General features: G+C 37.9%; 6 protein-coding genes, 1 non-coding gene and 1 pseudogene across 8 annotated transcripts; 6 read left to right on the top strand and 2 right to left on the bottom strand.

Moving 5' to 3' along the window:
- Window positions 1-1,079: 1,079 nt before the first annotated feature.
- LOC110745951 (pentatricopeptide repeat-containing protein At2g13600-like) lies at window positions 1,080-3,313 on the bottom strand. The gene has a single exon (XM_021946118.2). The coding sequence runs from the start codon at window positions 3,189-3,191 to the stop codon at window positions 1,431-1,433; it is 1,761 nt and encodes a 586-aa protein (XP_021801810.1). The 5' UTR covers window positions 3,192-3,313; the 3' UTR covers window positions 1,080-1,430.
- A 614-nt stretch (window positions 3,314-3,927) lies between these two features.
- Window positions 3,928-5,054, top strand: LOC148294669 (uncharacterized). The gene is made up of 2 exons (XM_088253891.1): window positions 3,928-4,158; window positions 4,279-5,054. The coding sequence occupies exons 1-2, from the start codon at window positions 4,050-4,052 to the stop codon at window positions 4,815-4,817; spliced, it is 648 nt and encodes a 215-aa protein (XP_088110017.1). The 5' UTR covers window positions 3,928-4,049; the 3' UTR covers window positions 4,818-5,054.
- A 32-nt stretch (window positions 5,055-5,086) lies between these two features.
- On the top strand, window positions 5,087-5,159 carry TRNAF-GAA (transfer RNA phenylalanine (anticodon GAA)). The gene has a single exon. It is a non-coding gene; the product is annotated as a tRNA-Phe (tRNA).
- Window positions 5,160-5,224: 65 nt separating this feature from the next.
- Window positions 5,225-5,827, top strand: LOC148294667 (sufE-like protein 1, chloroplastic/mitochondrial pseudogene; annotated as a pseudogene).
- Window positions 5,828-5,976: 149 nt separating this feature from the next.
- On the top strand, window positions 5,977-9,946 carry LOC110746026 (putative ADP-ribosylation factor GTPase-activating protein AGD15). Of its 2 annotated transcripts, XM_021946234.2 has the most exons (8): window positions 5,977-6,295; window positions 6,397-6,455; window positions 6,962-7,052; window positions 7,426-7,480; window positions 7,982-8,072; window positions 8,174-8,375; window positions 9,150-9,330; window positions 9,584-9,946. In XM_021946234.2, coding segments are annotated over exons 1-8 (732 nt in total). In that variant the 5' UTR covers window positions 5,977-6,244; the 3' UTR covers window positions 9,586-9,946. The 2 variants fall into 2 exon arrangements, with proteins under 2 accessions (XP_021801926.1, XP_088110016.1); XM_088253890.1 differs by lacking the exon at window positions 9,584-9,946 and having other exon boundaries at window positions 9,140-9,418.
- Window positions 9,947-15,368: 5,422 nt separating this feature from the next.
- On the top strand, window positions 15,369-17,582 carry LOC110745991 (uncharacterized). The gene is made up of 2 exons (XM_088253025.1): window positions 15,369-15,734; window positions 16,306-17,582. Exon 2 carries the CDS (start codon window positions 16,323-16,325, stop codon window positions 17,457-17,459), a length of 1,137 nt encoding a protein of 378 aa, XP_088109151.1. The 5' UTR covers window positions 15,369-15,734; window positions 16,306-16,322; the 3' UTR covers window positions 17,460-17,582.
- A 1,052-nt stretch (window positions 17,583-18,634) lies between these two features.
- LOC110746055 (early nodulin-like protein 15) lies at window positions 18,635-20,747 on the bottom strand. The gene is made up of 3 exons (XM_021946253.2): window positions 20,493-20,747; window positions 19,890-20,149; window positions 18,635-19,392 (listed from the first exon to the last, which is right to left on the bottom strand). Exons 2-3 carry the CDS (start codon window positions 20,104-20,106, stop codon window positions 18,923-18,925), a joined length of 687 nt encoding a protein of 228 aa, XP_021801945.1. The 5' UTR covers window positions 20,107-20,149; window positions 20,493-20,747; the 3' UTR covers window positions 18,635-18,922.
- Window positions 20,748-21,456: 709 nt separating this feature from the next.
- Window positions 21,457-25,390, top strand: LOC110746001 (dehydrogenase/reductase SDR family member FEY). Its single transcript, XM_021946199.2, has 8 exons — window positions 21,457-21,886; window positions 22,147-22,267; window positions 22,414-22,531; window positions 22,633-22,769; window positions 23,016-23,117; window positions 23,678-23,770; window positions 23,974-24,046; window positions 24,755-25,390. The coding sequence occupies exons 1-8, from the start codon at window positions 21,660-21,662 to the stop codon at window positions 25,015-25,017; spliced, it is 1,134 nt and encodes a 377-aa protein (XP_021801891.1). The 5' UTR covers window positions 21,457-21,659; the 3' UTR covers window positions 25,018-25,390.
- Window positions 25,391-25,537: the final 147 nt, after the last annotated feature.

Raw genomic sequence — 25,537 nt, 5'->3', positions numbered from 1 at the left:
TGCCATGGCAATCTAAGGGCAATTACTATTCATATGAGATTATTTTTATTTATATGTATGAGATTAATAATTAAAAAATTGCTAGGTATGTATAAAAAAATATTATGTATTTTTTGGTAATTTTTCAGAATTTTTTTTCTATTTTTTTAAAATTATTTTTTTCGTTGACGTCACAGCCCTCATGCAACAGCTCAGACTGTTCTTGTCTTTAGACTTGTCCAATCTTGGTGGACACACCATTTTCCATTGCTGGAATGGGTTTTGGAAACCTAGGGGGCCTTGTACTCAGGCTAGCACTAACACTGGAAGTGCTCTTACATGCCAACTCTTATGTTCTAATGCTTGATTAATGAATTATCATTTGTTCTTAAAAAAGAGGGCATGATCATGTTTGGGCTAGTTTCATCTCTAAATAATGATAAAACTAATTAATTATTAAGGGTTTAGGGGATTTAAGCCTAAGCTCAACCCTAGTTTTTTTTTCTTTTTTCTATAGTGATTTAGCTTAATGACAATATAAAGCTATAATTACTTTTATTGTTTCATTTTTTAGAACTTGTATTTACACACTTTTCAAATTTAATAGTCATGCAAAATGAAACACAACAATTCTACACTTGAAAATTGAAACAAACACATCAAAAATTTCTTACTTATAATCTTATGGAGCCAAAATCATCAACCTGACAATCTGGATCATTTTTTGGAACACATATAAAGTGAACATTGCATCCATCATTATAATTTCTAAATTAAATAAAACCAAACTAATCACGATCAATTCAGTTCAGTGTAAAATTATGCTTGTTTGGTGTTGAAACCGAACAAAACTAGTCATATTGGAGTCGGTTTGAACAGTTTGGTTGGTTTGATGCCCACTCATAATTATGAAACTCTACCAAAGTTCCTGAAATAGATTTCAGTTAACATCTCTCAAGAACAAAAAAATATGTTGGAGCTGCAATCTTCCTTTAATTGGATACTCTACGTTATAATGAGGAAGTCCTTAATACCATGGATGAATTGCATCTAGTGTTGGACGTATGGAGGGTCTACTTTTTATAGCTTTTAGTATTTTTTTGCCTTACTGGGCTCGAAAACTGATGCATATGGGGGCCGATTAAGTTGCAAGGAAAGGCTCAAAGAGGCTCTGATCCGTGAAGAAGCAGTCCGCCCATAGTTGAATTTCCGTTGCAAGACGAGCGCTTGAGTTTGAATAGGGAATGAAATCAAATTTTGCCAGAATCGCGATCACAGATCATATGACTACTTGACTTGGCTTACCCGCCAAGAAAGAAATCAAATACAAAAGAAAGTAGAGTCTTTAAGGACAATATAGTTCATTACTCGATCTCACACTAGATTGAAAAAAAGTTGATCCCCCGTCACTCCATTTCATTTCAAGCAAATCTTTTGAGGGCTAGAGTTGGTCAGTGGCCTTTTTCCAGTTCAATCCAACTGGATCCAGGCAATTTCTTTACATCCCTAGACTCCATTAGTTTCCTCAGCATCCCAGCACTGTCCCAGTTGCTCAAACCAGCAAACATGTTTGACAGTAATACATACGTTGATGGGTCTGTTCTGTTTATATCTAATGCATGCTCTGCTGCACGCTTTCCAGTTTCTGTATCGCCATGAACCTGACAAGCACCGAGCAAAGTTTGCCAAACCAGAACACCTGGTTTAAAGGGCATGTTCCGGATAAATCGCTCAGCTTCCTTTATACGTCCAGCTCGGCCTAGAAGATTCACCATGCATGCATAATGGTCTTCTCCAGGGGAGATTCCATGGTTATGAGTCATGGAGGCAAAATACTCCCATCCTTCATGAATAAACCCTCCTTGGCTACATGCATAAAGCAGGCATATGAAAGTGATGTAATTTGGCTCAACACCTTCCTCCAGCCTCATCTTATCAAAAATGTCAAGAGCTTCTCTAGCTTGCCCATTTTGTGCGCACCCCATGATCATTGTGGTCCATGACACCACAGAACGATCCTTCATTGACTGAAAAACACACCATGCACCCTTCATGCATCCACATTTTGCATACATGTCTAGCAGAGCGTTATCCACGCACGCATCAACATCAGTGCTAGTTTCGAGTTTAATTCTCAAGCCATGGAATTTCTTCCCTTCATCCAAGGAAGCCAAATTGGCACAAGCATTCAGGGCAGTTGCAAGCGTGAACTTGTTTGGCTTTATACCCACTTTCTTCATTTGAGCAATAACCTCAAGCGTTTTGCTTGGTTCCCCGCATTGTAGGCACCCGGCAGCCATTTGGGTCCATGAACACACATCTTTTGAAGGCATCTCATCAAAGGCTTTGAAGCCATCCACTAACTTGTGATTTTTAATGTACATATCAGCCAAAGAGTTCCCCACACACATCTCAGCCCCATGACCACACCTGACAAGCTGTGCATGAACCTGGACACCCATTTTAAGATCTGTGAGAGCAGCCAACCCAGTGAGAACACTCGAAAATGTGTAGCCGTCGGGTTTCACTCCCTCGCGATTCATACGACACCAGAAGTTTGGTATTTCCAAATAAGAACACTGCAAGTAGCCAGCCATGATAGCATTCCAAGACACAATATCTTTATTGGGGCAATTCTCAAACACTTCCAAAGCCTCTGTTAATTCCCCCTGTCTTACTAAAACAGTCAAGAATGCATTCATCAGGAAAGCATTCCACTGGAATCCTAGGCGAACTATGAATGCGTAAACTTGGTAAGCTTGAGTCAGATTGCCATACAAGGAACATGCGTGGAGCGCGCTAACCAAGGTAAACTCATTGGGCTTGGTCGTGCCATCCTGGTGCATACGACCAAACAAAGATAGGGCTTCTTTAGGACAGCCATGTTGGACAAAGCCCGTAATAACCGCAGACCACGACACAACATTCTTGTGAGGCATTTCATCAAACAGTTGGAGACCATTGCTAAGATCGCCACATTTAGCATACATGTTGAGTAAATTATTTTGAAGAAAAGGAGAAAAGGGCAGAGAGCCCTTGATGAGTTTTGCATGAATTGCTCTGCCATGGGGTAAGTTAGAGGTTTGGCCACATGTACGCAACAAGTCGGAGTAAGTCTCTTCCTCTGTGGCCAAGATGTGTGTGGATTTTGATGCGGCAAGCGTAAATGTGTCTCCAAAAAGAGCACGACTACCTGGGCGCGGGCGGAGCATCTGTCTACTTAATTTAAATTTTTTGTCTAACGTGATGATTTACACACATGGTCTATCATTTCTACTGCTTCTAGCCTTAGTCCAGCTTTTGACACCGGATTTTAGCAGCAAAAAAAACTTGTTACTTTGTTACATAAAAATAATATGAGATTAATATTTCTTGTCTAAATTTATAGGGGGCGTTTGAACTCGGTTGCAATGAAGCGGTCACGTTGGTTTGAACAATGGTTGTACAATTCATAATGCACTTCACATCCAACACAAGGGTATTTTTATATTTTTTTTTAGTGGAGTACAAGCGATAGTGTAAACTAGAGGGGATGAGGATTTCTCACACACACATCTACAATGCCATGGCCGTGGGGATTCCCTTTTCCATTGGAATAGACCCAGTATTTTTACTTTTATTGTTCTTTATAGTTACATAACATTTCCGACACGCAACTACATGTGCATGTTGCCAAAAGATGAAGGTAAAAAGGTATTGCATATGAAAGAAGACCATAGCAGTACCCTTGCAAGCGAGGAGATGACACATGGACTCTGAAGAAAGAGTTCCCTTCCCTGAATAATATTCTTGAAATGAAGAAGGTACAGAAGCAATCCAGAAACCTTAGGAAATAAAAAAAGAATGATTCTCTCTCTCTTAAAAGGACAACCATAAGAAACCTCTAATATCAGCTAGCTATATAGTTAGCTTGGTGCCTTTGTATTCATTCATTCCCCAACAAAAAAATTGGGAGTATAAATAGAGACATAGAGACATGCCTTAGAATAGATCTTCCTTAGTATCAAGAATTAATATTTCTCTAACATATATATATCTCGACATCAATTCTTGTATTCTAAAGTCTAGATATGACCATGGAAAACAACGCCGGAGCTGAACCCCAACGTATTTATGAAGACTTTGAACCCTACTGCAAATGGAATAAGCCAGACACGGTTGAGATCCAGCTTCCAGCTGGTATGTATTTGTAATTTGTACTAGCTAGTAAATTAGTTTTTGTATTGGGTTTATATAGGTAAGCAAGGGTTTTATATATAATGAATTAATGTAGTTGTGTGTGTGTGACTGTCATATCAGGTTTCAGAAAGGAACACCTCAAGGTCCAAACCAATAATGCGGGGATACTTACAATCCATGGAGAACGTCCCCTGAGTCTCATGAAGACATGGAGCCGCTTCCACAAAGAAATCAAACTTGCAGACAAGAATTGCGATCCAAATGAAGTTCATGCCAAGCTTGCGGGAGGAGTTCTTACAGTTACGATGCCTCAGAAAGTTTCCAACGTCCACATTTCCAATCCTCCTCCCAAGAACACTACTACTAGTACTCAAAAGGAAAAAATAGTGGTACCAGCTGATCATCTTCAACAAGACAAAACCACAATTAAAGACCAAATAAGTGATTACAATAATAATAATTATAATAATGAATGTAAAGGCCAAAGGACTTCTTCTTGTGGTACCAGTACTGCTTTACTTTCAAGATCCAAATTAGTGGGAAAAAATGTTGCGCTCAAGCTTGGGGTGGCGGTGGCAGTGGTGGTGGTCGCTTTTGGTTTCGGGGCACTTGTTGTCAAATATTGCAAACATGGACACCCATATTCCTATTCATATTAGTTATTTGTTTCCAAAATTAGATTCAAACTCATGATCATCATGTTAAACTTAACACTTATGTATATTATATATATACTATCATTTAATTAAGGTACCTAGCTCCGTCCAGCTTTTAATTAACTAATAAACATGCCCCTTTGAATTTGAAATTACGGGTGTATGATTCGTATATATGAATATATTCATATGGTTATTCTTCTGTATGTTGATTTCTACATGCTGTTATGTTAGAGATAAATAACTCTATCATTCAATAAATGTCAACAATTGCGGGGATAGCTCAGTTGGGAGAGCGTCAGACTGAAGATCTGAAGGTCGCGTGTTCGATCCACGCTCACCGCAGACTTTTGTTTTTTCCTTCCCTTTTTTAATCTTTGTTTTTATTTTCTTCCATTTTTCATATATCTCTAAAAGAATTATTAAGTGAATGCACAGCCTCAACCTCAACCTCCTGACTGAGTAGTGTGTGAGTATTGTGTTTGTGCTGCAGCTGGAGTGAGTGAGTATAGGGAAGGAAGGAAAAAAGAAAAAGAAAAATGGGTTCAAGGGGAGGAGCGAAGGTTTTGCAGCTGTCTCGAGCGAGCAGAATGAGGACGAAATTGCAGACGGCGTTGGAAGCGAGCGTTTTGGAGATAGAAGACGTGTCTCATCAGCACGCAGGCCACGCCGCCATGAGGGCCAACGCTAACAACAATGATGGCGAAACGCACTTCAACCTCAAGGTCGTGTCCCCGAAATTCGAGGGGCAGAGCCTGGTGAAACGACACCGCATGGTGTACGACTCCTTAGCTGACGAGCTCCAGTCTGGTCTCCATGCGCTGTCTATTGTGGCCAAGACTCCCCAAGAGATTGGCCCCAAATAAGTTCTTCCAATTTCCACCTGATATTTCCTTCCTTGTCACTGTTTATGAGGGTTTCTCGTTCTATCTTTTATGAATCGATTTATCAGATGATGTATGCATTTTTACTGAGTCGAACTTTGAAATTGAAATACCAATCTCTTTCAGAAATATGCGTTATAATTTTACAACTATAAATTTGTCATCTGGATTCTGTTGTTGAATGTGTAGCAGGGCATAATGCTTGCTTTTTGCGGTGAGATGGTCAGTCAAAATTCAAAACTCAAATAGATTTATATATATATAGTATAGTTGGAAGGAAAATGGAAAATTGAAGTAACACTGACTGTGGCATGTTTTAAGGAATGCCAACCGTTTCCCCTTGGAATTTGTTGAGCCTCTACCTTCATTCAAGACTCAATCTGCGTCTATCTCTGTCTGTCTGTCTGCTTGCCTCTCTCTCCTTCTCTCTCTCTCTCTCTCTCCGCGTTGCTTCTGTTGTCTATGTGTTATTGTGTTGTCGTTGTTTCAGGTTCCATATCAACCAAACCAACACAGTAACGAAGGGAGGCACACTCGCAATCAACAATGAATGACAAAGCCTCCGTTTCCAAGGAGCTCAACGCCAAACACTCCAAGGTCTCCTTTCTTTATCTGTTTCAACTTTTTTTTATTAATTTGACATTCATCTATTACAATTGCAATTATTCTGTCTGCTGTGTTGTTACATGCGCGTCCAGCTTTTAGAAGGTCTTCTTAAGCTGCCGCAAAACAGGGAATGTGCTGATTGTCGGAGCAAGTACGCATTTCGCAATCCATTTCCTTCTTTAATATGTCGTCTACCTTTTTTTTTCTTCTGTCTTAAAGTACTTTAATTTGCTACATTTCATAGTATTTGGTTAAAATCCGATTATTTGATGGCCATTTCTTGATGATGCTTAATTAAATTTAAGGCAGACTCATATCTGCGAATTTCTCTCTCTTTCTTCTTGTGTACACAACCATGTTCATGTTCCTGTTCCTGTTCCTGTTCCTGTTCATTTAGTTTGTAGGTAGAATAATTTTGTATAACACACAATCTTGAAATGGAGAATCCTTTGAGTTAGAGTTAGTCATCTCGGACCCTCAATTATTTATCCCAAAATCTGTTTCCTTAGGTTTGGGAAGGTTCTTTTAAGTGTTAAAGCTTTTTAAACTAACTGCTAAAACTCTTCAATTTCAGTTTTAGATTTGTTTTCCCAAGCCTGGTGGCAATCTGATAGTGGATATTAATGAAACTTTTGTGCTGCAATATTTTTCTTTCAGAGCCCCACGATGGGCAAGTGTGAACCTGGGAATATTTATTTGCATGCAATGTTCAGGAATTCATCGTAGTCTTGGAGTGCATATTTCAAAGGTTTATTTGCCTACCTTTCATTTCTCTATTTCCTCTACTTCATATCCTTTTTTAGTCAGTAAACTTTTCTTGTTTTTATTCTTTCCTTCTCTGGCTTTTAAAATTCAGTTGGATTGGTACTAATGAGAAGTTATCGGGGAATGGCTTCACTCTTCATTATTATATAGTCATGTGAATGTAAAATTATGTTTGGTTACTGGCATAGCCTGAATGTACTATAAGCTATTTATATGTTCTGGCTACTGACCTGTTGGTTTACCAAAATTCAGTAATTTTCTTTATTTGATCATTAATCTGTTTGAATAGAATATGTCTCATATAATTGCAGCTCTATGTTCTAATGATAGCGTAGCCTGGTTTGTTTTTGAAATAGGTACGGTCTACTACTTTGGATACATGGCTGCCAGAACAGGTTGCTTTTATGGAATGTAAGAACACCATTCAGCTTCTCTCTCTCTCTCTCTCTCTCTCTCTCTCTCTCTCTATATATATATATATATATATATATATATATATTTATATATATATATATATATATTATCACCTATGATAGATGATCTATCTATCTATCTACCCCACATACATGCATGGTCATGTTATACAAGCATAAACACTCAATTTAGTAAGACAGGACTACACAAATTTGGTAAACCATACAAGCAGGCAACTTCTGTCATCATTGTTTATATGGTTCAGAAACATGGGCATTCCTACGGTAACTGGTGCATATGCATTGCTCTCATCTTAGTGATATATATTTTTCCTCTATTTCCTTATTTTTTCCCTAAATAATTGGACTGAAGTAGCTGTTAGAGAACATCACTTCAGTATTCACATTTTTCTCAGGATGGTTTTTATCTCTTGTCTAACTGATTATTATGTTCTGATTCATTATCATACTAATCAACTTTCTGTGTATCTTTGCGTAGCTATGGGTAATGAAAAGGCAAACAGTTATTGGGAAAAAGAATTGCCGGCACATTTTGACAGAAGCGAGATCGAAAAGTTTATTCGTGCCAAGTAAGTTGTTTGGTGAAGCTAATTATGAGCTTTCATGTGCAACTTGAAGAATTTGTTATTTATTATTTCCTTTTGTTCTTAACTTTCTTAGTAACTTTCAGGTATGAAGGAAAAATGTGGGTTGCAAAGAATGCAAAACAACCGGCTCCTAAACCAGTTGAAATGAGCATCAGTTCCGACAAGTTGGTAAAAGGTGGATCTACAAGCGAAGTTCCAAAGAAAACAAGGAGACATTCTCTTGAAGAAGCAGTACTTTCTAAGCACCTGGGACACAGTGCTCCTTCAGTGGCAAGATCCCGTGGGGTAAATTTTGTATCTTATTAAGTTTTTTATTTTTTCTTGCTTAAAACCATTAATTTGTTTGTAGTTATTAGGTACGTAAAAATGTTTATTGCTCCTTCCTCGTACTTTGCATTCATAACTAGATGTCATTGATTAGGGTGCTTCTACCACTTGGTGTGTTTGTAGAATATTCCACTATAATTAGACTTCTTTATGCTTATTTCTGATCCTTAATTGAGTTGGGTCATGCTCATTCGTGGATCAATGAGGGAGCTTTAGAACTTGGCGGTTTAAAGCTGAGAGTAAGAAAGTCCAGATTCTTTCTGGGCGGGTTGCTTTCTTTGGAGTTTATGGGATTGTGAAATTAGGTCTGATGGTGAAGCATAAAGAAGTTTTACAATGTTGATTTTCCTAGTATTTTTTTATATAAATGATCTATCATTTGAGTTCATGGGTTGTTAAGTTGCTATTTGCCTCTGCCCTTTTTAATATACCTAACATACCATATTTAGGCCTCTCTTAAAATTGTCTTCCACAAAATTTCTTTATCCATAGCAGTTAACATATAACATGACTGATTTCGAGTGTCAAAAAGATAAAACAAAAGAGAAAGGTCACTACTTTCCAGGACCTATCTGCTTCTGCGATTTGATGTATGCCTTGTAATCTTTCATGTTTCTCTACGTGCTTTTTCAAATGTGTTTGTAATGCTCCTTTTGCTACAAGTCATTTTTTGTGGTACATTTGACAAGTTTAAGGAGTTCACTGGGTTAATATTTGTTTAGTTGGTTGCAGATTTCTTTAGATTTGAATCATAAGTTTACTTCTTCACCTCCACCAAATGGGCCACCACCTATGATGGAATGTGATACAGCCTCAAACAAGAGCAACGGTACAACAGATCTATTCAGCTTGCTTTATGTCCATGATGCAAAACAGGACTATCCCACTCCTCCACTCTGGCAAACTTTTGATTGTAAGAGAACTGGTGCTACCTTTTTTGAAAAAGAAATATTGTTATTTATTTAATATTTTTAGTTGGGTTTCTCAAGAAACTACTGAAATTGAACTCTGGGTCAGACGTGGAAGCAGTCTTTCCTTTTTCAACCCAAAAAAAAGAAAAGCCGGATAAACATAAGCTTATCATGGCATTGGACTCAGCTCTGACCTTTGTGATCATTCAAGATTTGCTACATTCTGAACTCTGAAATCCAAATCAATTTTTGCAGGAGAAGATATTTTTGAGTGAAGCCCATGGAATTACTGGAGTGGGCAGTGTGTATTCGTACCGTTTAGTTTTGACAGGATATATATATGTACCTCTTCACCAAGGTTTGGAGGCCCGTTTGGGCCTATGGACAAACACAAGAGAGGAGATAACCTTGTTGAATTTGAAATCTTTCCCCGATACCAAAAGACTTACCAACCAAACTACCTGTCACGTTTGCATCTAATGTTCGTACTAGCATCTGAGAGGAATGGTTTTGTTTTGCATTATGTACTGGAATGAATTCCATGTTGTAAATTATTTGATAAGATCCCAGTAAATATAGTGTGTATTGCAATACCTTAATGTCCTGCATCTTCCTCTAGACCTTAATGTCGCAAATGTTGTGTGTCAAAACTTTCCATTATAGTATACCTTCCAGTTGCAGCAACTGCATCATCTCGAGAAGGAGGAAGTAGGTTTCATTAGATTATGGGTCAAACTTAGCCTTCATTATTAGATTGTGTATGAATTATTATAGGGTCAAATTTGCCGACACATGTTCTTGAGCTGTTAATTAGAATGCACGCAGAGACACACACACACATATATATATATATATATATATATATATATATACTTGAATTAGATGCTTGGCCAACCAATCAACCATTTAAAACAAGTAGCGTTTGTTGTCTTGGCCTCATCCCTCATCCCTCATGGCTCATGGATTGGGTTCATTTTTATACCAGAGAATGTCAGAAAAACAATAATTGTATGCTATTTATTTATAATTATAATAAACTCAACTCAACTCAACTCTTGTTAAATTAAAACAAATGTCTAATTCGAACGGGTTTGGCAGGCTTGACCCATTTGCCTCTAACTTTCCCAACATTATTATTATTATTATTATTATTATTATTATTATTCCAAGCAATAACAGTGAAATGACATCTCAACTGTTCTCTCCTTCGTTCCTTCCTGATCACATCTTCATTCTTCTGATACACATGACTTGTACAAAGAAAAGAACTGAACTAATAGGACTGATGCATGCATGCTCTCTGTGCTCTGCAGAATGATACACATATATACACAATGCATGGCAATGGCATACTATTATATATATATATATATATATATACACACTTCTCTTTTATTGAAGGATTGTATATTGCTAAGTCCACGATTCTGTAGCCATATATATAATGAAAGACAAGGACGTAGCAAATTAATAAAGATTGTATTTGAAAGAAAGGGGAAGTAGGCCAAGGTTGTTAGGGTACGCGTACATGCATGGACATTTCTTATTCTTCTTGTGCCATAGAATAGATTAATTAGAAGATTAATTATCTTTTTGAATGACAGAAATGAATATATATATATATATATTGCAAAGGATCGTCGTCAAGCCAAGCCAACAAAATCATGTGCACATGGGTTGAGTGAGTCATTAGATGGAAATTGATTTCTTATAATACTGTCTCATGTTTCGTTGTGAAACTAATTAACAACTAACAACCTAGATAATCTTTCCTTTTCTCTCTCCAATATTCCAAGACACACTAATTAATTAATTCATTCATTCAGGGCATGGCCAGTGGCCCTTCTCTAATACATAATACATATATATAGTTGGTCTTTGGAACCAACTGTGTGGAAGTGAGTGAGCACTGAGCACTGAGCACCAAGAAAGAAACTATTAATTTGACTTGGCATGCAAGGGGGCATAGTAAAATGTCAAAGAAAATTAGAACACGACATTTCTTATAAGTATAAATATATGTACAAGAAAGTACAAGTGCCCAACCTATCCAAAGACAAGAGTTTTGGTTTTCTGTTTTGTCCTTGCTTTTTTATCTTGTGGAGGAGGACCAGGACCTCCTCTCCTGGTATCTGGTATTTGGTATTTGGTATTTGGTATTTGGTATTTGGTATTTGGTAGGGTTCTCTCAATCATAGAACCATAGATTCTTGTCCTTGCCCTAACAACAACTCTATAGCATTGGCATTGGCATTGGCTTTGGCACGGCACCAACCAAGTCATCACTCATAGAACCGTTGTTAAACGGAAGCAACAACTACTGTATCATAATTTAAACTTATTGGTGGTTTTGGTATAGCATAGCAGGAATTAATATATCTTTACCATCACATATATAATATTGTCTTGGGTTAAATACTCGTTAATTAATCAACTCTATACATGATTTAGTGATTAATTTGCATTAATTCTCTTCAAATATAAAAGATATATAGGTTTCTTTTCTTTTACGGAACTATTTAAAAGGTGCAACGCAATGCAACAACACTTGGTAAGTTCAAGAGAGAGAGAGAGAGCGCTGTGCTTTGAAATGCTCGTGTTATATTATATGGTGCTGTGGAAATAATTATATTGGATAAAGAAAGAGGACAAGTTAATGGCACCAGAAGAAGATATTTAGGGTGATGGAGAAAAGAAATCATGAAAAGAGGGGCCACCCACACACCCACACACCCACATATAATAATTATATAAGAATAATATTTGGTAAAAATACGCAAAAGCGCAATATTAGTGCTTAGCTTAGCTTGGGAGCAAAGCAGGTGCCGCCCAGCAAATTGGGGGCCTAGCCTTCCAGCCCAAGCAAGCAATTTATAGACGCTTGCTCAGTACAAGACCACTCCAATTTTAGACTTGAGGGGTGGGGACCCATTCAGCCAGCCATTATTCACAATTCAAATGATTCAATAAAGATCATGAAACATCCAAATCCATGTTAGATTGTTAATATATTAAAATTAGAGCTGAGCACAGGTTCCGTACTATACCACTTTAATCAGCCATAGAATTGTCACTCATGTCTCAAATTAAATACAGTGTTACGGAAAATCACTAGTGTAACCGAGCCAAACCAAACCAAACCCGAATCTTGTAGGTTAGATATGTTTTGACAATTCAGTAGTTTTTATGCCCATCAGCCTAATCATGATGAGCTTTCCTTGTGTATAATAGTACTAGTGACAGTGAGAGAAGAAGTTAAAAGGAGAGCCAGGGCCATCGGCCACTTGGCAATTGGGTAATGGAAAAGGTTAAACAAAAGGGATAGGGCGCCGCTTGGTGGAGACTCACCACTAGCGCGCGCCTCTCTCTGGCTAATGTGGTTTGGTTTCTAGTGGATGGATGCCTCAACACAACTCAACATATTTGAAATTACTAATTAGGAATAGGAAGGAGGCTTATATATATATATATAGAATAGAGCCCCCTAGCTACTACCAATGTGTCTCCATCTTGCTAAAAGCTCGAAGAATAGTGCATTCCATTGCTAATAAATTGTTACTGGAATGGACAGCACTGGTTGGCTTATCCCTTGGCTTACCATTCCTAGGTTGCAGAGCAATGTGCAGGTGTATATGTATATAAAGTTCTGGGTTCAATTGTAATAATTATTACAAGTTTCTGATTAGGTATTAACTGAACCTCAACCTCAACTCAAGATGATCACCTCACCTGCATTATCGCATTATCGCATACATACCATATGGAACATTCCATTCCATAATGATATGGAATTGTTTAATCTTGCTGCCGATCCAAAGAAAATTGAACTGGCAGTCAAAGTCAAAGTGGAACCTTCTCAAACCATTTTAAAATGGTAGAGAGAGCTGGTTAGTGGTAACTTATAAAATCAGTCTTTGGACAAATTTCACCTATCTATTATTCTATACTGCAAATATAATTGTTACACGACACCTGCCTGCCTGTATTTTTAATATAATATATATGGAAAAAGAAATCTCAATAAAGATAGAGATAAGGTTTTTCAATTCTTTCCTTTTGACTCTTTTTGCATATGATAAAGTTTTTTCATTATATTTTTGTCTAGGCTCTCTGATTTTTGAATTAAAAGGAGGATTAGAGGAATTCAAACTTGAGACTTGTTAGCTAGTCTGATTCATAAATATAAAGAAATAATATTACAACATCTTGAATTCTATTGTTTTGACTAGGGCTACAGTTATAAAAGATGTATGTATGTTTGCGCAGCATCATCAAATGAAAAAGGAAATACTCAAGAGCATGAGCAGATAGATGACTGTTGGCCATGACCACTGATGATGGCTGATGATGGAGACAGCCAGCCAGCACCTAGCTAGTACTAGTGAGTGATCCATCCATCCATGTGTGAAGAAGATATGAATTTGTTCAACGACAGCAAAATATATATACCACTTACTGAACTTTCATCTCTCTTAAAGTTGATGTTGTGAATTCAATGTCTTTGTAAATTATATTGTAGCTAGCTCTCATAGCAGCAAGTGACGTTGTTTGGATAGCTAAGTTTTAGTAATTTTATGGGTCATCGAAAATGGGTGGGTACTGGGTACTTCAATCAAATCAATGCATGCTCTTCTGAACTGAATTGACGGTTCCCAAACTTACACCAAGGCCTTAGTTGTCTGTCTGTCTGTCTATCTGTCTGTCCCACATAATCTTGAATTTTCTTCATCAGTCTCGTCCTCCTTGTCATTCCTCATCTCTTACTCTTGTTGGCAATATAAGAATGAGAGCATCTGCAATAAGGCAAGGCAAGGCAGTACATATAGGAACAAACAAAAACAAAACAAAACAAAACAATGAGAGCCTCTGCAACTTTTTGGGATATAATGATGACGACAAGGAAGGAAGACTCTATCTACTACATGCACAATCAACTCTTGAGTGATTAAGTGAAGGTGAAGTGACAAATTTTAAGACGGATCGATCGATCGAACCGGACACTAGTTTAAATCAATGAACTCTGTGTTTGCCTTTATCTATATATTTATATTCACATAATTACAACAACAATATGTATATAAATAAGGAAGCATGAAAAAATCAATGGATCGAGATTTAGTGAGTAATTGGAATGGAATCACATAGAAAATGACTAGTTGGAGACTCTGCATGCACACAGCTCAATTAATCAATGAGATAATACTTACTGATAAATTTGTTGGGGTTTGGCAATGGCATGCACAGCACAGCACAGCACAGCACAGCACAGAGTGGCTTTTGTTGCGTAGCTAGTGAGCTATCACTATTAGTTTGATGAGGAATATTTATATAAATATTTCAAAATAATAAAGATATATAAAAAGAAAAGGAAAAAGGGTGGCTTGTAGGAAGGAAGGAATTAAGAAAGCTCGAGAGCAGGCAGCCTAACGGTGGTTGGGGTGGCTACTGAGTGCATGGCTGTGAGTGTTCCCTGGGCTCAGACAAGAGAGAGACCCCAATGCCGACAATCTGACCCTAAACCTAAATACTAATTAATGATATTTCCTTCATTCATTATTTCAATTTGTAATAATTCAGTCAGCTAAACAATTAAGTTTGTGCTTTTGAGTGGGCTTAACTTAACTTAACTTAACTTAACTTTACTTAAGGGTATGCAAATTCATTAAAGTAGATATCTGTGTCAGTAAAAAGAAAGAAAGGCATAGCCTAGGTTTGACATTTATATATACGACATGGCTCTGCGGTAATGAGTTGGCCACTCATCAATACGACATGGCCGCGGATGAAAGCGGCGCGTTTATGGAGATTAGATTTTGGTTTAAATATCCTTCACTTTTTTTCTAAGATGAACTTGTTGGGCCATGACCATAATAAAGTAAACATACAAACGGACAAGTAATAATGAAATCTTAAACGTCAAATAATTCAGCAGAGGATTTGAACATTGGATGGCAGAGATTTGATCAAGGAAGAATAGTTGTTAGGAGTTTAAGCCCTGCCTCTCACACACACATACATAAAGGCAAAGGCCATTTCGTGCATTTAAGCCATGCCTTGCCTTTGCCTTGTGGGCTTTTTGGTTTCTTCTACTCTGCCTGAGACTCTCCTCCTCCTCCTCCTCCTCCTCCTCCTCCTCCTCCCTGGCTAGCTACTACCTAGTAGTGGTCTTTCCTTTCATTTCATATTTCATATATAGGCAGCAGCAGCAGCAGCAGCTGGTGTCTGGTATATGTTAGTACCTTACCATAACCATTGGGAAGTTGAGTAGAGATGCAAAGTCCCTCTGCAAACTGCATCCAATCTTTGCTTTACTTCCTGGCCATTCTTAGCTGTTTATGAAGGTCAACCTTAATTTCATATGTTCCTTTTCACTCTCTCTTTCTCTACCAGGCTACCAGGCTACCAGGTAGCAGCTGCTCACTCTCACTTCAATTTCATTTCAAAACTTTTTTCTTCTCTTTTTTTGTGTGCATATAATATGTAGGAGGAAAGGAGTGATCCAACTTTTTATGTGATCCTGTAATTCCTAGCTAAGCTACTTTCTCCTTCCTTAACCTCTGCTGAACCATTTTTCATCAAGTGGCAGGTAGACACTTCTTCTTCTCTTGAGACTTGAGTCTTCAGTCTTCAGTCTTGAACCTTGAGGTCTACAAACCAGCAATTATATTTTTTTTTAATGCTGATTTAGGAACCCTCCCTTTTGCTGTCTCTCTGATCCACCTCTTCTTTGTATAGTATAGTGTATCCAAATTCCAAGTCCCTGTGTTAAAATGGCGGTTTTAGATGCTATTTCGGGTCTCTTTTGTTGAGCAGGAGCAGAGCATGTGGTTTTTGACACATTCATGCTTGTTTCTTTCTTTCTTTCTTTCTTTCTTTCTTCTTCATAGCATTAATCTTCCACAAGTTTATTAGACTTGATTGAATTTGAATTTCTCAATTATCTCAAGATCGGTTTGTTTTGAATTTCGGAGAGAAAGCAATCGGATCAGGAAACATGACGGTGGATGTGTTGAAAAGAGCAAGATTGGAAACAGCAATCTGGGCTGCAAAGCTGTTACTGCTTTGCGTAGGGACAGTCTCCACTTTGGTATTCTTCAAAGCGGCAATCATTCCTTACCTTCTGAATCTCACTGTTTCCATTGTTCCCCAGCTATGGACCTCTTTCAAAAGCTGCTTCTTATCTCCACTTTACATCTACATCATCCTCAACTTCATCATCATCACCATTGCTGCCTCCTCCACCTTCCAAAACCAAAAGCAACACCAGCAGTACTCCTCTTCTTCTTCTTCTTCTTCTGTAGGCTTCAGCTCCTTCATTAGTGACAATGCAGCCAAAACCGCCGACAATATTGACAGTGGTAGCAATTATATCTATAGTCCAGACAACAACAACAACAACAGCATCCAATCCGAGTCTCTGTCCCAGCAGCAACAGCAGCAGCCCAAAATCCAAAGTCTTTCCAAAGAGGATGCAACTGCTCTATTATTTTCTCCATCCTCTCATGGCCACTCGAATAATGAAATGATGAGCTGGCATGACATACACATAGTACAAGCTGATGATGGCAAACAAGAAGCAGCAGCAGAAGATGATGATGATGATGATCAGGGATTTGACCCTTCACCGGAAATGTCCTCCGGCGACTACTTGTCGAAATCTGTGGAGATGCCGAGGCTGGAGGTGGAGGTGGGAGAGGATATTAACACACTGGACACCACATGGAAGGCCATCATGGAGGGGCAAGGCAAGGCAATTGGTAAGCACCTAAAAAAGAGTGACACTTGGGACACCCCTCCTCGCTTAACCGAATTGGCCCTCACAAGGACTAAATTCAAAGGGGGTCTTGACCATCAATTACAATTACATAACTCTAACTTAGATGGTGATGATGATGATAATGATGATGATGGTCATGGAGAGGATGATGCAGTGACATGGGCTCGGAGGGAGCTGAAGAAATCAGACACTTTTAGCGACAGGGTGTCGTTGAGAAGGGAAAAGTCCATGACTCAGGAAGAGTTGAACCAGCGAGCAGAGGCGTTCATCAAGAAGTTCAACAATGACATGAGGCTTCAGAGGCTAGAATCTGATCAACGCCGTTTCAGGGAGATTGTGAACGGTGGCCTCTAGCTTAGCTTCTCTTAATGTAATGATATATATGCTTATTAATTTTGGTGTGTTTGTACTTTGTTTATCTTCATGTAAATGCAAATTTTGTGTGTTGTTGTTGAATGCTATAACCTATAGACTAAAGACTACTAAAGACTATAGACTATAGTATAGTTTGCTAATGCTTGCAAGTAGTAAACTAAATAGATGTAGAAGAATATGAGAGAATCTCAGAGTCAACTTTGAAGGTACATCACATTCACATTCCTATCACTGGTTATTTTCATTCAAGTTTTATCAGTAGAGCTCAGAGTCAGAGCTCCCATGTGTGCGGAGTTTGCATTTGCTTTAGTCAGTCCGTAGTGGGTTAGTACAGAGTGAGTACCTTTTGAATTTATAAAGGGACATAGAAGAAACAGAGGTCCCCTTAATTTCCTTGACCAAGGTAAGGTAGGAGTAGGAATCAGTATTGGAAGAAGAAGAAGAAGAAGAAGAAGAAGAATCACATAATGGAACTTTCTCCCATGCTTGTGCTTGAGTTGAGCCTAATAAAGACTTTTTGGGCTCTTGATGGGGATGGAATATGGACATTGAAATTGACCCAACTATTAATATTGGGTCCATCGACCCACTACCCCCACAAAAAAAGGGAAGGGAGTGAGCATCGTGGATTTTGCTGGTGAAGAAGTAACTATTGGGTGCCAACTCAAATTCAGAGGTGGTCGGTTGAAAGCGCCACCAGCCACTAGCTGCTTCTATATGATATGAAGCCCCAACACAGAAAAAGAAAAAGAAAAAGCATTTCAGAATTTGGGATGATTACGTTAAGTCACGATAGATAGACGGGAAAACTTTTATATTATCAAATGCTAGACATTTTGATAACCTTCAATAAATTGTCTTCTTTTTGTTTTTTGTTTCATTCTTCATCAATACACCTTTTGGTAGTAGCATTCGTTTTGCTTGGCAGAGAAAATGGAGGTTTAAAAGTTCACCTGACTGGGCCTCATAAACCCAAAGGAAAGGAAATGATAACAATTGAGTGAAGATAAGTAGAAATTATTTGTACTGAAAAAAGAGAAAAAGTAGAAATATCAAGGCTATGTAACATACATGAATATGAGTTTGGTGTGTGTGTGTGTAAGATTGTAATTGAAATGAAAATGGTGAATTTGAGAAAATAATATTGTGTGAGTTGAATTCATATAACTAAGCAATTGGTGATTGTTCATACTAGAAGTAGACAAGTAAGTAAGTAGTAAAGAGGGATCAAATCTATCAAATGGGTTGGCAGTGCCAAACATATCATCAGCCTTGTAATAATATTTGCTGCATGCAGAGTAGAGTAGAGTAGAGTAGAGTAGAGCTATTTGGTATTTGGTATTTGGTATTTGCAGGCAGGCAGGTAGGTGATGGATGATATTTGGTATTTGAAGATTAGAGTAGAGTAGAGTAGAGCTATTTGCTTGCTATCCTATCCTATCCTATGATGCAGAGTGCTCTGCAACTGCATGCATAGTGAAGAAGACAACTACTAAAAAAGCAGCACCAGCAGCAGCAGTAGTACTAGTAGAAGAAGTCTTGGCTGCTACGGCATCATTATTATTGGAGTAATTAGAATCTGCAGGCGGAGGAGAAGGCTGCATCATCCCATGGCTGCTGTTGTTATTGTCGTTTGGATGATCATGATGATGATCATAAGTAGTAGGAGGAGGAGCAGTGGGCGAGGTTGCATTATTAGTCATAAGCTGTGCAGGGAAAACTTGGACATGGAGCTTGAGGCCCATAGCGCAATGTCCCAGCCGCCCACATATGAAGTACCTGTTTCCTACTTCCTTCAGCTGGATCACTGTCTCCCCGTCGTCGTGCGTCTCCATTGGGTCCACTGTGTGACACCTATCGTAGTCTGTTTTCTTCACTTCCAGCACATCGTGCACCGGTGTGTACCTGAACACTGCCACACTCACCCATCCACCACCATCAATCATGCATACAAGGATTCATTTCAAAATGATTAAGCAATTAATAAGTTTCAACCTTTTTCTCTAATTCCAATATCCACCTACCTCCCTCTCTCTATCGAATGCCTATATCCTATATAGCCTATACCCCATATGCCCTGTTTTGTTTCTCTTCACCACCTCAATTCCTCACTCACAGGAGCCTACCATCAAACAGTTTCATATCATTTTACTACACATTACAATTTAGGGAGCGTTTGTTTGGTAATCAAGAAAATCAAAGAAAATAAAGTGAAAACAAAAACAAAAACTCGCATCATCTTCAAATTACTAAATCAAGAAAATCATAATCTTTCTTTCCCTTGTCATTTTCCGACCAACCAAGCATATATACTGAATTAAAGATGAAGCTAATAAAGAAAGGCAGAGATGGATGGATGAAGGTAGAAAAACAGAGTAAAAGGATGATTAAATTAAATTAGATACGTACCAAGAGAGTCGCCGACATGGAAAGTGGCGTGAGTAGCCCATGCTTGGAGATTAGAGGAGAGATCCCAACCCGAAGCACCGCCAACAGAGTGGTTGGTGTTGATCGTAGAAGCAGCAGCAGCAGCAGCAAAAGCAGAGACGCAACGGAACCACATGGATGTGAATATCACCACAACGATCGCCTTCACTGCCAATCCTGCTCTCACTCCTCCCTTCATCTTTTCAATCTGGATCGAAATTATATAGTATTCTTTCACAATCCTGGTCACCGAAATCATCAGCAACCAAACCAAACATGCATGCAGATGCAGTGCTATTAATATTATATATATATATCAATCAAACATTTAATGAATTAATGCCTTGTATTTATTTATACATAATATCACATTAATTAAAGAAAACAAGAACAATTTGCTGATCAAGAAAATAACCAACCAAATTACACACTGATTTGAAGATAAACGCATTAGACTTCAGTTACATATATATAATAAATTAGATGAAGAAAATCTTAACAAGAAAGAAACTGAAATTGAAACGTCAATGGAAGTCAAAGAAAGGCAGCAGACTAAATTTCCTTTCTCAAATAATGCGTACGTACTTTTGCGGTTCTTGATTCGTTGAAATGATGAAAGAAAATCGTCCAACTTTTCTCACAGCGCCTGTCACTCAAACGAAGATGACGACGAGCGAGAGTGTATAGTGAATGAGTAGAAGAAAGTTCTAGAATATTAATAAATGCTGGAGAAGCGAAGCGACGAATTGCTCAATCGATTGGACAGCGTACTAGTAGCTAGCATTGTATTGGCTCCTTCCTTGCGAACTTTTAGTTAGTTATAGAGAGAGAGAGAGAGAGAGAGAGAGAGAAAGGTGGCACACTGTCGTTGTTTCTCTTCTGGTGAGAATTCTGTTATAGGAAATGCCACGTGTCCCTCGTTCTATTTCTATTATATTATTCATGGTGCCATTGGTGCGTGCGTGCGTGACAAGCCCACATCATTTACCAATCATCGCCTTCAAAGTCCACAACATATAAACCCACTATAAATTGTACTTGTTGTTAAATAATTAACATTTAAACTCCGTTCAAATCATGATATAATATTTTTCTTTTTAAATGGTTAATCATTGTATTTTGATCCAACAATTGGCCCTAATACAGCATTTTATACTATATTATTATTAATAGACTATCGATATAATAATTATTGTTTTAACCCGAATTCATAATTAATACTAATTTCATGTATTTTTGTACATTGAGTTGATATAATACATCACTTCACATGTGTTAAACTTAAACCGGTGGATTTGAATCTAACACGATTTTAGAAAGTTATGCACTAATTAGATTTAAATTGGAGTGTCTATGTTCTACTTGATTGAAGTCGGCTCTCAAATTCAAACTCGAATGTAACTCAAATAATTAGTAGCATTTAAAACCAACAAATTTATATTCCATTGTCTTCTCCAAATCCAATTATATTCCGAATTGCACCCAAGCAATGACCAAATTACAAGATACTTATTATTTTGGTTGAAAATTACAAGCAACTCCAGATTCCAGAATAATGAAGATTATTTTATATTTTTAAGTCGGCACAAATTACACACACCAATCTATGGTCGCCGGCCAAATAGTCCAACCTCACTCACTAGTCACTTGCCAGTAAAGCCACAGGCCCAAGCTACTGTTTTGTCCTGAGTTCCCCAAATTAAACACAATACCGCATCAGAGATTCAGAGAGAGAAGAGGGAGGAGGCTGGGATGGCAACGACGTCGTCTCATCCGAAAGAGGAAGTGAAGAAGAAGAAGAAGAAGGAGGGATTGGGATGGATAGAGTGGGCAAGGGGTTGGTTGTATCTGGTGTACGAGATGCTGTTCCAGAGAATCACGGCCAGCCACTTGCAAAACCCCATGCCTTTGCCTCCTGTCAACGATCTCACTTGCATTGTCACTGGATCCACCAGCGGTATCGGCCGCGAAATTGCCAGGTCAGAGTCTCCTTCCTTCAAATCTACAAAGATTGATGAGTTCATTTCATTTTCTTTTTCAGTTTCTTTGTTTGTTTTAGTAATAACTTAACTCACTATGCAAGATTGGGTTGGGGTGTCCTCCTGTTTGGTTGCTGAGAAAATGATACAAAAGAAATTTGGTCCCAATTTCAGTTTTGAATTTTGAATTAGACCGAGTGCCTGAACATGAAAACTGAAAAGGATGTGTGGTCTGGTGGTCGTTATTATGTACTGAACAGGCAGTTGGCGGAAGCTGGGGCGCATGTTGTGATGGCAGTGAGGAACACGAAAGCAGCTAATGAGTTGATCCAGAAGTGGCAGAATGAATGGACTGGAATGGGCCTTCCTCTCAATATTGAGGTCTGCCTCAACTCCATGTTGCAACACCTTTAAATCAATAATTTTTTTTTTTATGAACTTAGGGGTGGTAAAACCCCAGAAAAACAAACCCACTAAATCAAATTTATAACATTTATTAACGTAGAATAAGATTGTGACTTTTTTAGGTAATGGAACTTGATTTGCTCTCCTTGGATTCTGTCGTGAGATTTGCTGAAGCGTGGAATGCACGCTTAGGACCTCTCCATGTTCTTATCAACAATGCTGGGATATTTTCAATTGGAGGTTGGTCTTTTTATTGACATAATTTACTTAATTTCAAAGCCACACCCCTTCAGAATCTGATTTGTCATTTACTGATATGCCTTTGGCTTTGGTGTGTTCAGAGCCACAAAAACTTTCAAAAGATGGGTACGAAGAACACTTGCAAGTCAATCATCTTGCTCCAGCACTGCTCTCAGTATTGCTACTGCCATCCCTTATCAGAGGCTCTCCAAGTCGTATTATTAATTTGAATTCTGTTGTAAGTTCCATCATCATCATGCATAACATTTGACAGCATGTGCTTATGCTTTGTTAAGTATATATGATACATATACATGCACACACCGATATAGAAGCACACATGGAAAGAAAAGCTAGTCGGTGTACATGCTAACTAGAATTAGATCTATTCATATGCACTTTTAAAGTTAGTTTCACATTTTGATACTCGTATTTTATTGTCATGTTATTCAAACCTGAGAAACCTCTGTCCTTCTTTATGTAGATGCATTATGTTGGCTTTGTTGACACTGAAGACATGAACGTTGTTTCTGGGAAAAGAAAATATACAAGCTTAGTGGGTTACTCAAGCAGCAAGCTGGCACAGGTGCTCTAGGAAATCTTTTTTGATTGACGGTTCCTATCTAGGCTTGTCGAACTGAATTCAGGTCCTTTGGATCTGCAAATTGTTTAGCTACTCAATGTACATTTATATATATATACATAGATGAGAGATTCTCCAATAACTATTTTATGTTAAGGATTGGTTACATACTTTTAATATTGGCTGTTGGATTGCATTCATTAAATGTGTTGGTACTCTCTTAGATGCAATCCAACGGCCGAGATTAGAAGTATGTAACCAATCCTTAACCTTAAATACTTATGGGAGAATATCCCATACATAGATATAATATTTATATATTCGAAATACAGATGTGTCTGCCTTCAGTTAGATCTTTTTAATTAATTGGTGCTGTACATTGGCTTTTTTTTTGGCTGTTTCAGCTCTGATCTCTTTTCTCTATTTGTTTGTGAAAGCGGATGATCTATCACCCAAGGCTGCACACTTGCACATAATGAAACGTGAATTAACTATTGTGGTTATCTATATAATTTCTGAAGTTGTAACAAGAAAACTATAACGTAGTTGTATTTGGATTGCAGATTATGTTTAGTAGTGTTCTACATAAGCGGCTACCTGCTGAATCTGGCATTACTGTAGCATGTGTTTCACCTGGAATTGTGCAGACTAATGTTGTAAGTATCGTGATGCATTCCTTCCCCCTCCCCCTCATTTTTATCTAGAAAAAGGATGTGCCTTCTATTTTTTATATAATAGTTCTAATTGACAGTGTATCATGTTATAGGTTTTATTTTCCTTCTAGATTTTATATTCAAATCTTCTTTATATATAAACTATAGTGCATTGGTGCATCACATTGGGTTTCAATTAATTGCAGGCAAGGGATCTTCCCAAAATTGTTCAAGCTGCTTATCATCTAATACCCTATTTTATCTTTAGTGCTCAAGAAGGTGTGTCTTCTTGCTATTACATTTGATTTACCTTTCCACCTTCTTATATATAAGTTAAAGAAAACAACCAGAAGTGAGGATGGTAACTGTAATCGTTGATGAATTAATATCATTACGTCAGTACAATTAGAGTTTTGCCATAATTAAAGTCATATAAGCCTGTAACTTGTTAACCTTAAGAAGAATTAACCTATCAGGAGGTGCTGTTGAACTAGCTAGCTCCAAGACAGTCAAGATTCTATTCAACTTTTCTAACCACATAAGGCATAGGAGACTTGTATTGATAACATATCGAACATGTAACTTGAATAGAGGCAAAAAATTTGAAATCTTTAATGTAGTACCTCTCTACTTTTCGACTCTTGTACTTGAAAGATCTCCAAAAGTGATCTACTTAGCAGATCTGATCTCACTTACTGAAGTCGCCTAATTTAACTGCTAGCACATTAGAAATCTTTAAGGTAGTACCTCTCTACCTTTGGATACACGTTAGAAAACTGAGCCACTGATCACCATATAGGTCATTGCAAAATGTGACAGGAGATCATATCATGAGCTTTTTAGTTTTTTTTTAAAAGAACAAAAGCTGCTTTTCTTTGATGTTTTCCAATAGTGGGAATAATGAGCCCAAATCAAAAGAGAGAAGTACAAAAGAGGGGAGGTGGGGAAATGTGAAAACCAAGCCTTGTAACGGTTTATTCAATGCAGGTTCCAGGAGTGCTCTCTTTGCAGCCACTGATCCTCAGGTTCCTGAGTACTGTGAATTGTTGAAAGCGGATGACTGGCCGGTTTGTGCTTTCATTTCTCAAGATTGCCGTCCAACGAATCCTTCTGAAGAAGCCCATAATGTTGAAACTTCTCACGAAGTGTGGGAGAAGACATTTGAGATGATTGGCCTTCCTTTGGATGCCGTGGAGAGGCTTATAGAAGGGGAAGAAGTTGCTTGCAGATATGGTGGTCATAAGGAGTAGGCTTATTTGATGATACGAAAAGTGAGCCGAAATGGAAAAGCTGAGCTTATCTCAAGGTTGTTTTGGTTGTTGAATGGCAGAGCAATTGCGATTGAATTTTGAAAAGGAGGGAAGACTGACTGGAGTACCACTAACATCTGATAGGCATTTGAAGAGATGGTTCTGCTTTGTACACCATTTTTATTGTTAGATATGTTTTCATGGGTGTGGAGTGTGGACACATAAAAGAAACTATTATGAAGATTTGGTGTTCCTATTTGCTTCACGCGCGCCCTTGTCAGTTGTGACTGGTGGAACTGTTTCTGTAAACTAATGTTTCAATTTAGAGAATTCTATGAAGACAATAATACTACGAGTCTTAAGTTAAAAAGAATGAGTAACTAATTAATGTCTGGTTGAGCAAAGCAATGTCTATGACTAACAGTTTATTCAAATCTTGTGAGTATCAGAAGCAAATACCAGCTTTTGCTGCTTGATTTGCATATAGAAAATTTGAGAAACGCAAATGCAAAGCAGGAAA

Source organism: Prunus avium, chromosome 5 (genome assembly GCF_965620075.1).
Source record: "Prunus avium chromosome 5, drPruAviu1.hap1.1, whole genome shotgun sequence".
NCBI lineage: Eukaryota > Viridiplantae > Streptophyta > Magnoliopsida > Rosales > Rosaceae > Prunus > Prunus avium.
The sequence above is the reverse complement of the archived record's forward strand: the minus strand, read 5'-3'. Positions and strand labels throughout refer to the sequence as shown.

Bases quoted from the DNA above. Each gene is read 5' to 3' on its own strand.
- LOC110745951 (XM_021946118.2), bottom strand. From the start codon at position 3,191: ATGCTCCGCCCGCGCCCAGGTAGTCGTGCTCTTTTTGGAGACACATTT.
- LOC148294669 (XM_088253891.1), top strand. From the start codon at position 4,050: ATGACCATGGAAAACAACGCCGGAGCTGAACCCCAACGTATTTATGAA. The intron at 4,159-4,278 runs GTATGTATTTGT...CTGTCATATCAG, and splicing joins TGAGATCCAGCTTCCAGCTG to GTTTCAGAAAGGAACACCTC.
- LOC110746026 (XM_021946234.2), top strand. From the start codon at position 6,245: ATGAATGACAAAGCCTCCGTTTCCAAGGAGCTCAACGCCAAACACTCC. The intron at 6,456-6,961 runs GTACGCATTTCG...TTTTTCTTTCAG, and splicing joins TGTGCTGATTGTCGGAGCAA to AGCCCCACGATGGGCAAGTG. The intron at 7,053-7,425 runs GTTTATTTGCCT...TTTTTGAAATAG, and splicing joins TTGGAGTGCATATTTCAAAG to GTACGGTCTACTACTTTGGA.
- LOC110745991 (XM_088253025.1), top strand. From the start codon at position 16,323: ATGACGGTGGATGTGTTGAAAAGAGCAAGATTGGAAACAGCAATCTGG.
- LOC110746055 (XM_021946253.2), bottom strand. From the start codon at position 20,106: ATGAAGGGAGGAGTGAGAGCAGGATTGGCAGTGAAGGCGATCGTTGTG. The intron at 19,393-19,889 runs GTACGTATCTAA...TGAGTGTGGCAG, and splicing joins CCATGTCGGCGACTCTCTTG to TGTTCAGGTACACACCGGTG.
- LOC110746001 (XM_021946199.2), top strand. From the start codon at position 21,660: ATGGCAACGACGTCGTCTCATCCGAAAGAGGAAGTGAAGAAGAAGAAG. The intron at 22,268-22,413 runs GTCTGCCTCAAC...TGACTTTTTTAG, and splicing joins GCCTTCCTCTCAATATTGAG to GTAATGGAACTTGATTTGCT. The intron at 23,771-23,973 runs GTAAGTATCGTG...AATTAATTGCAG, and splicing joins GAATTGTGCAGACTAATGTT to GCAAGGGATCTTCCCAAAAT.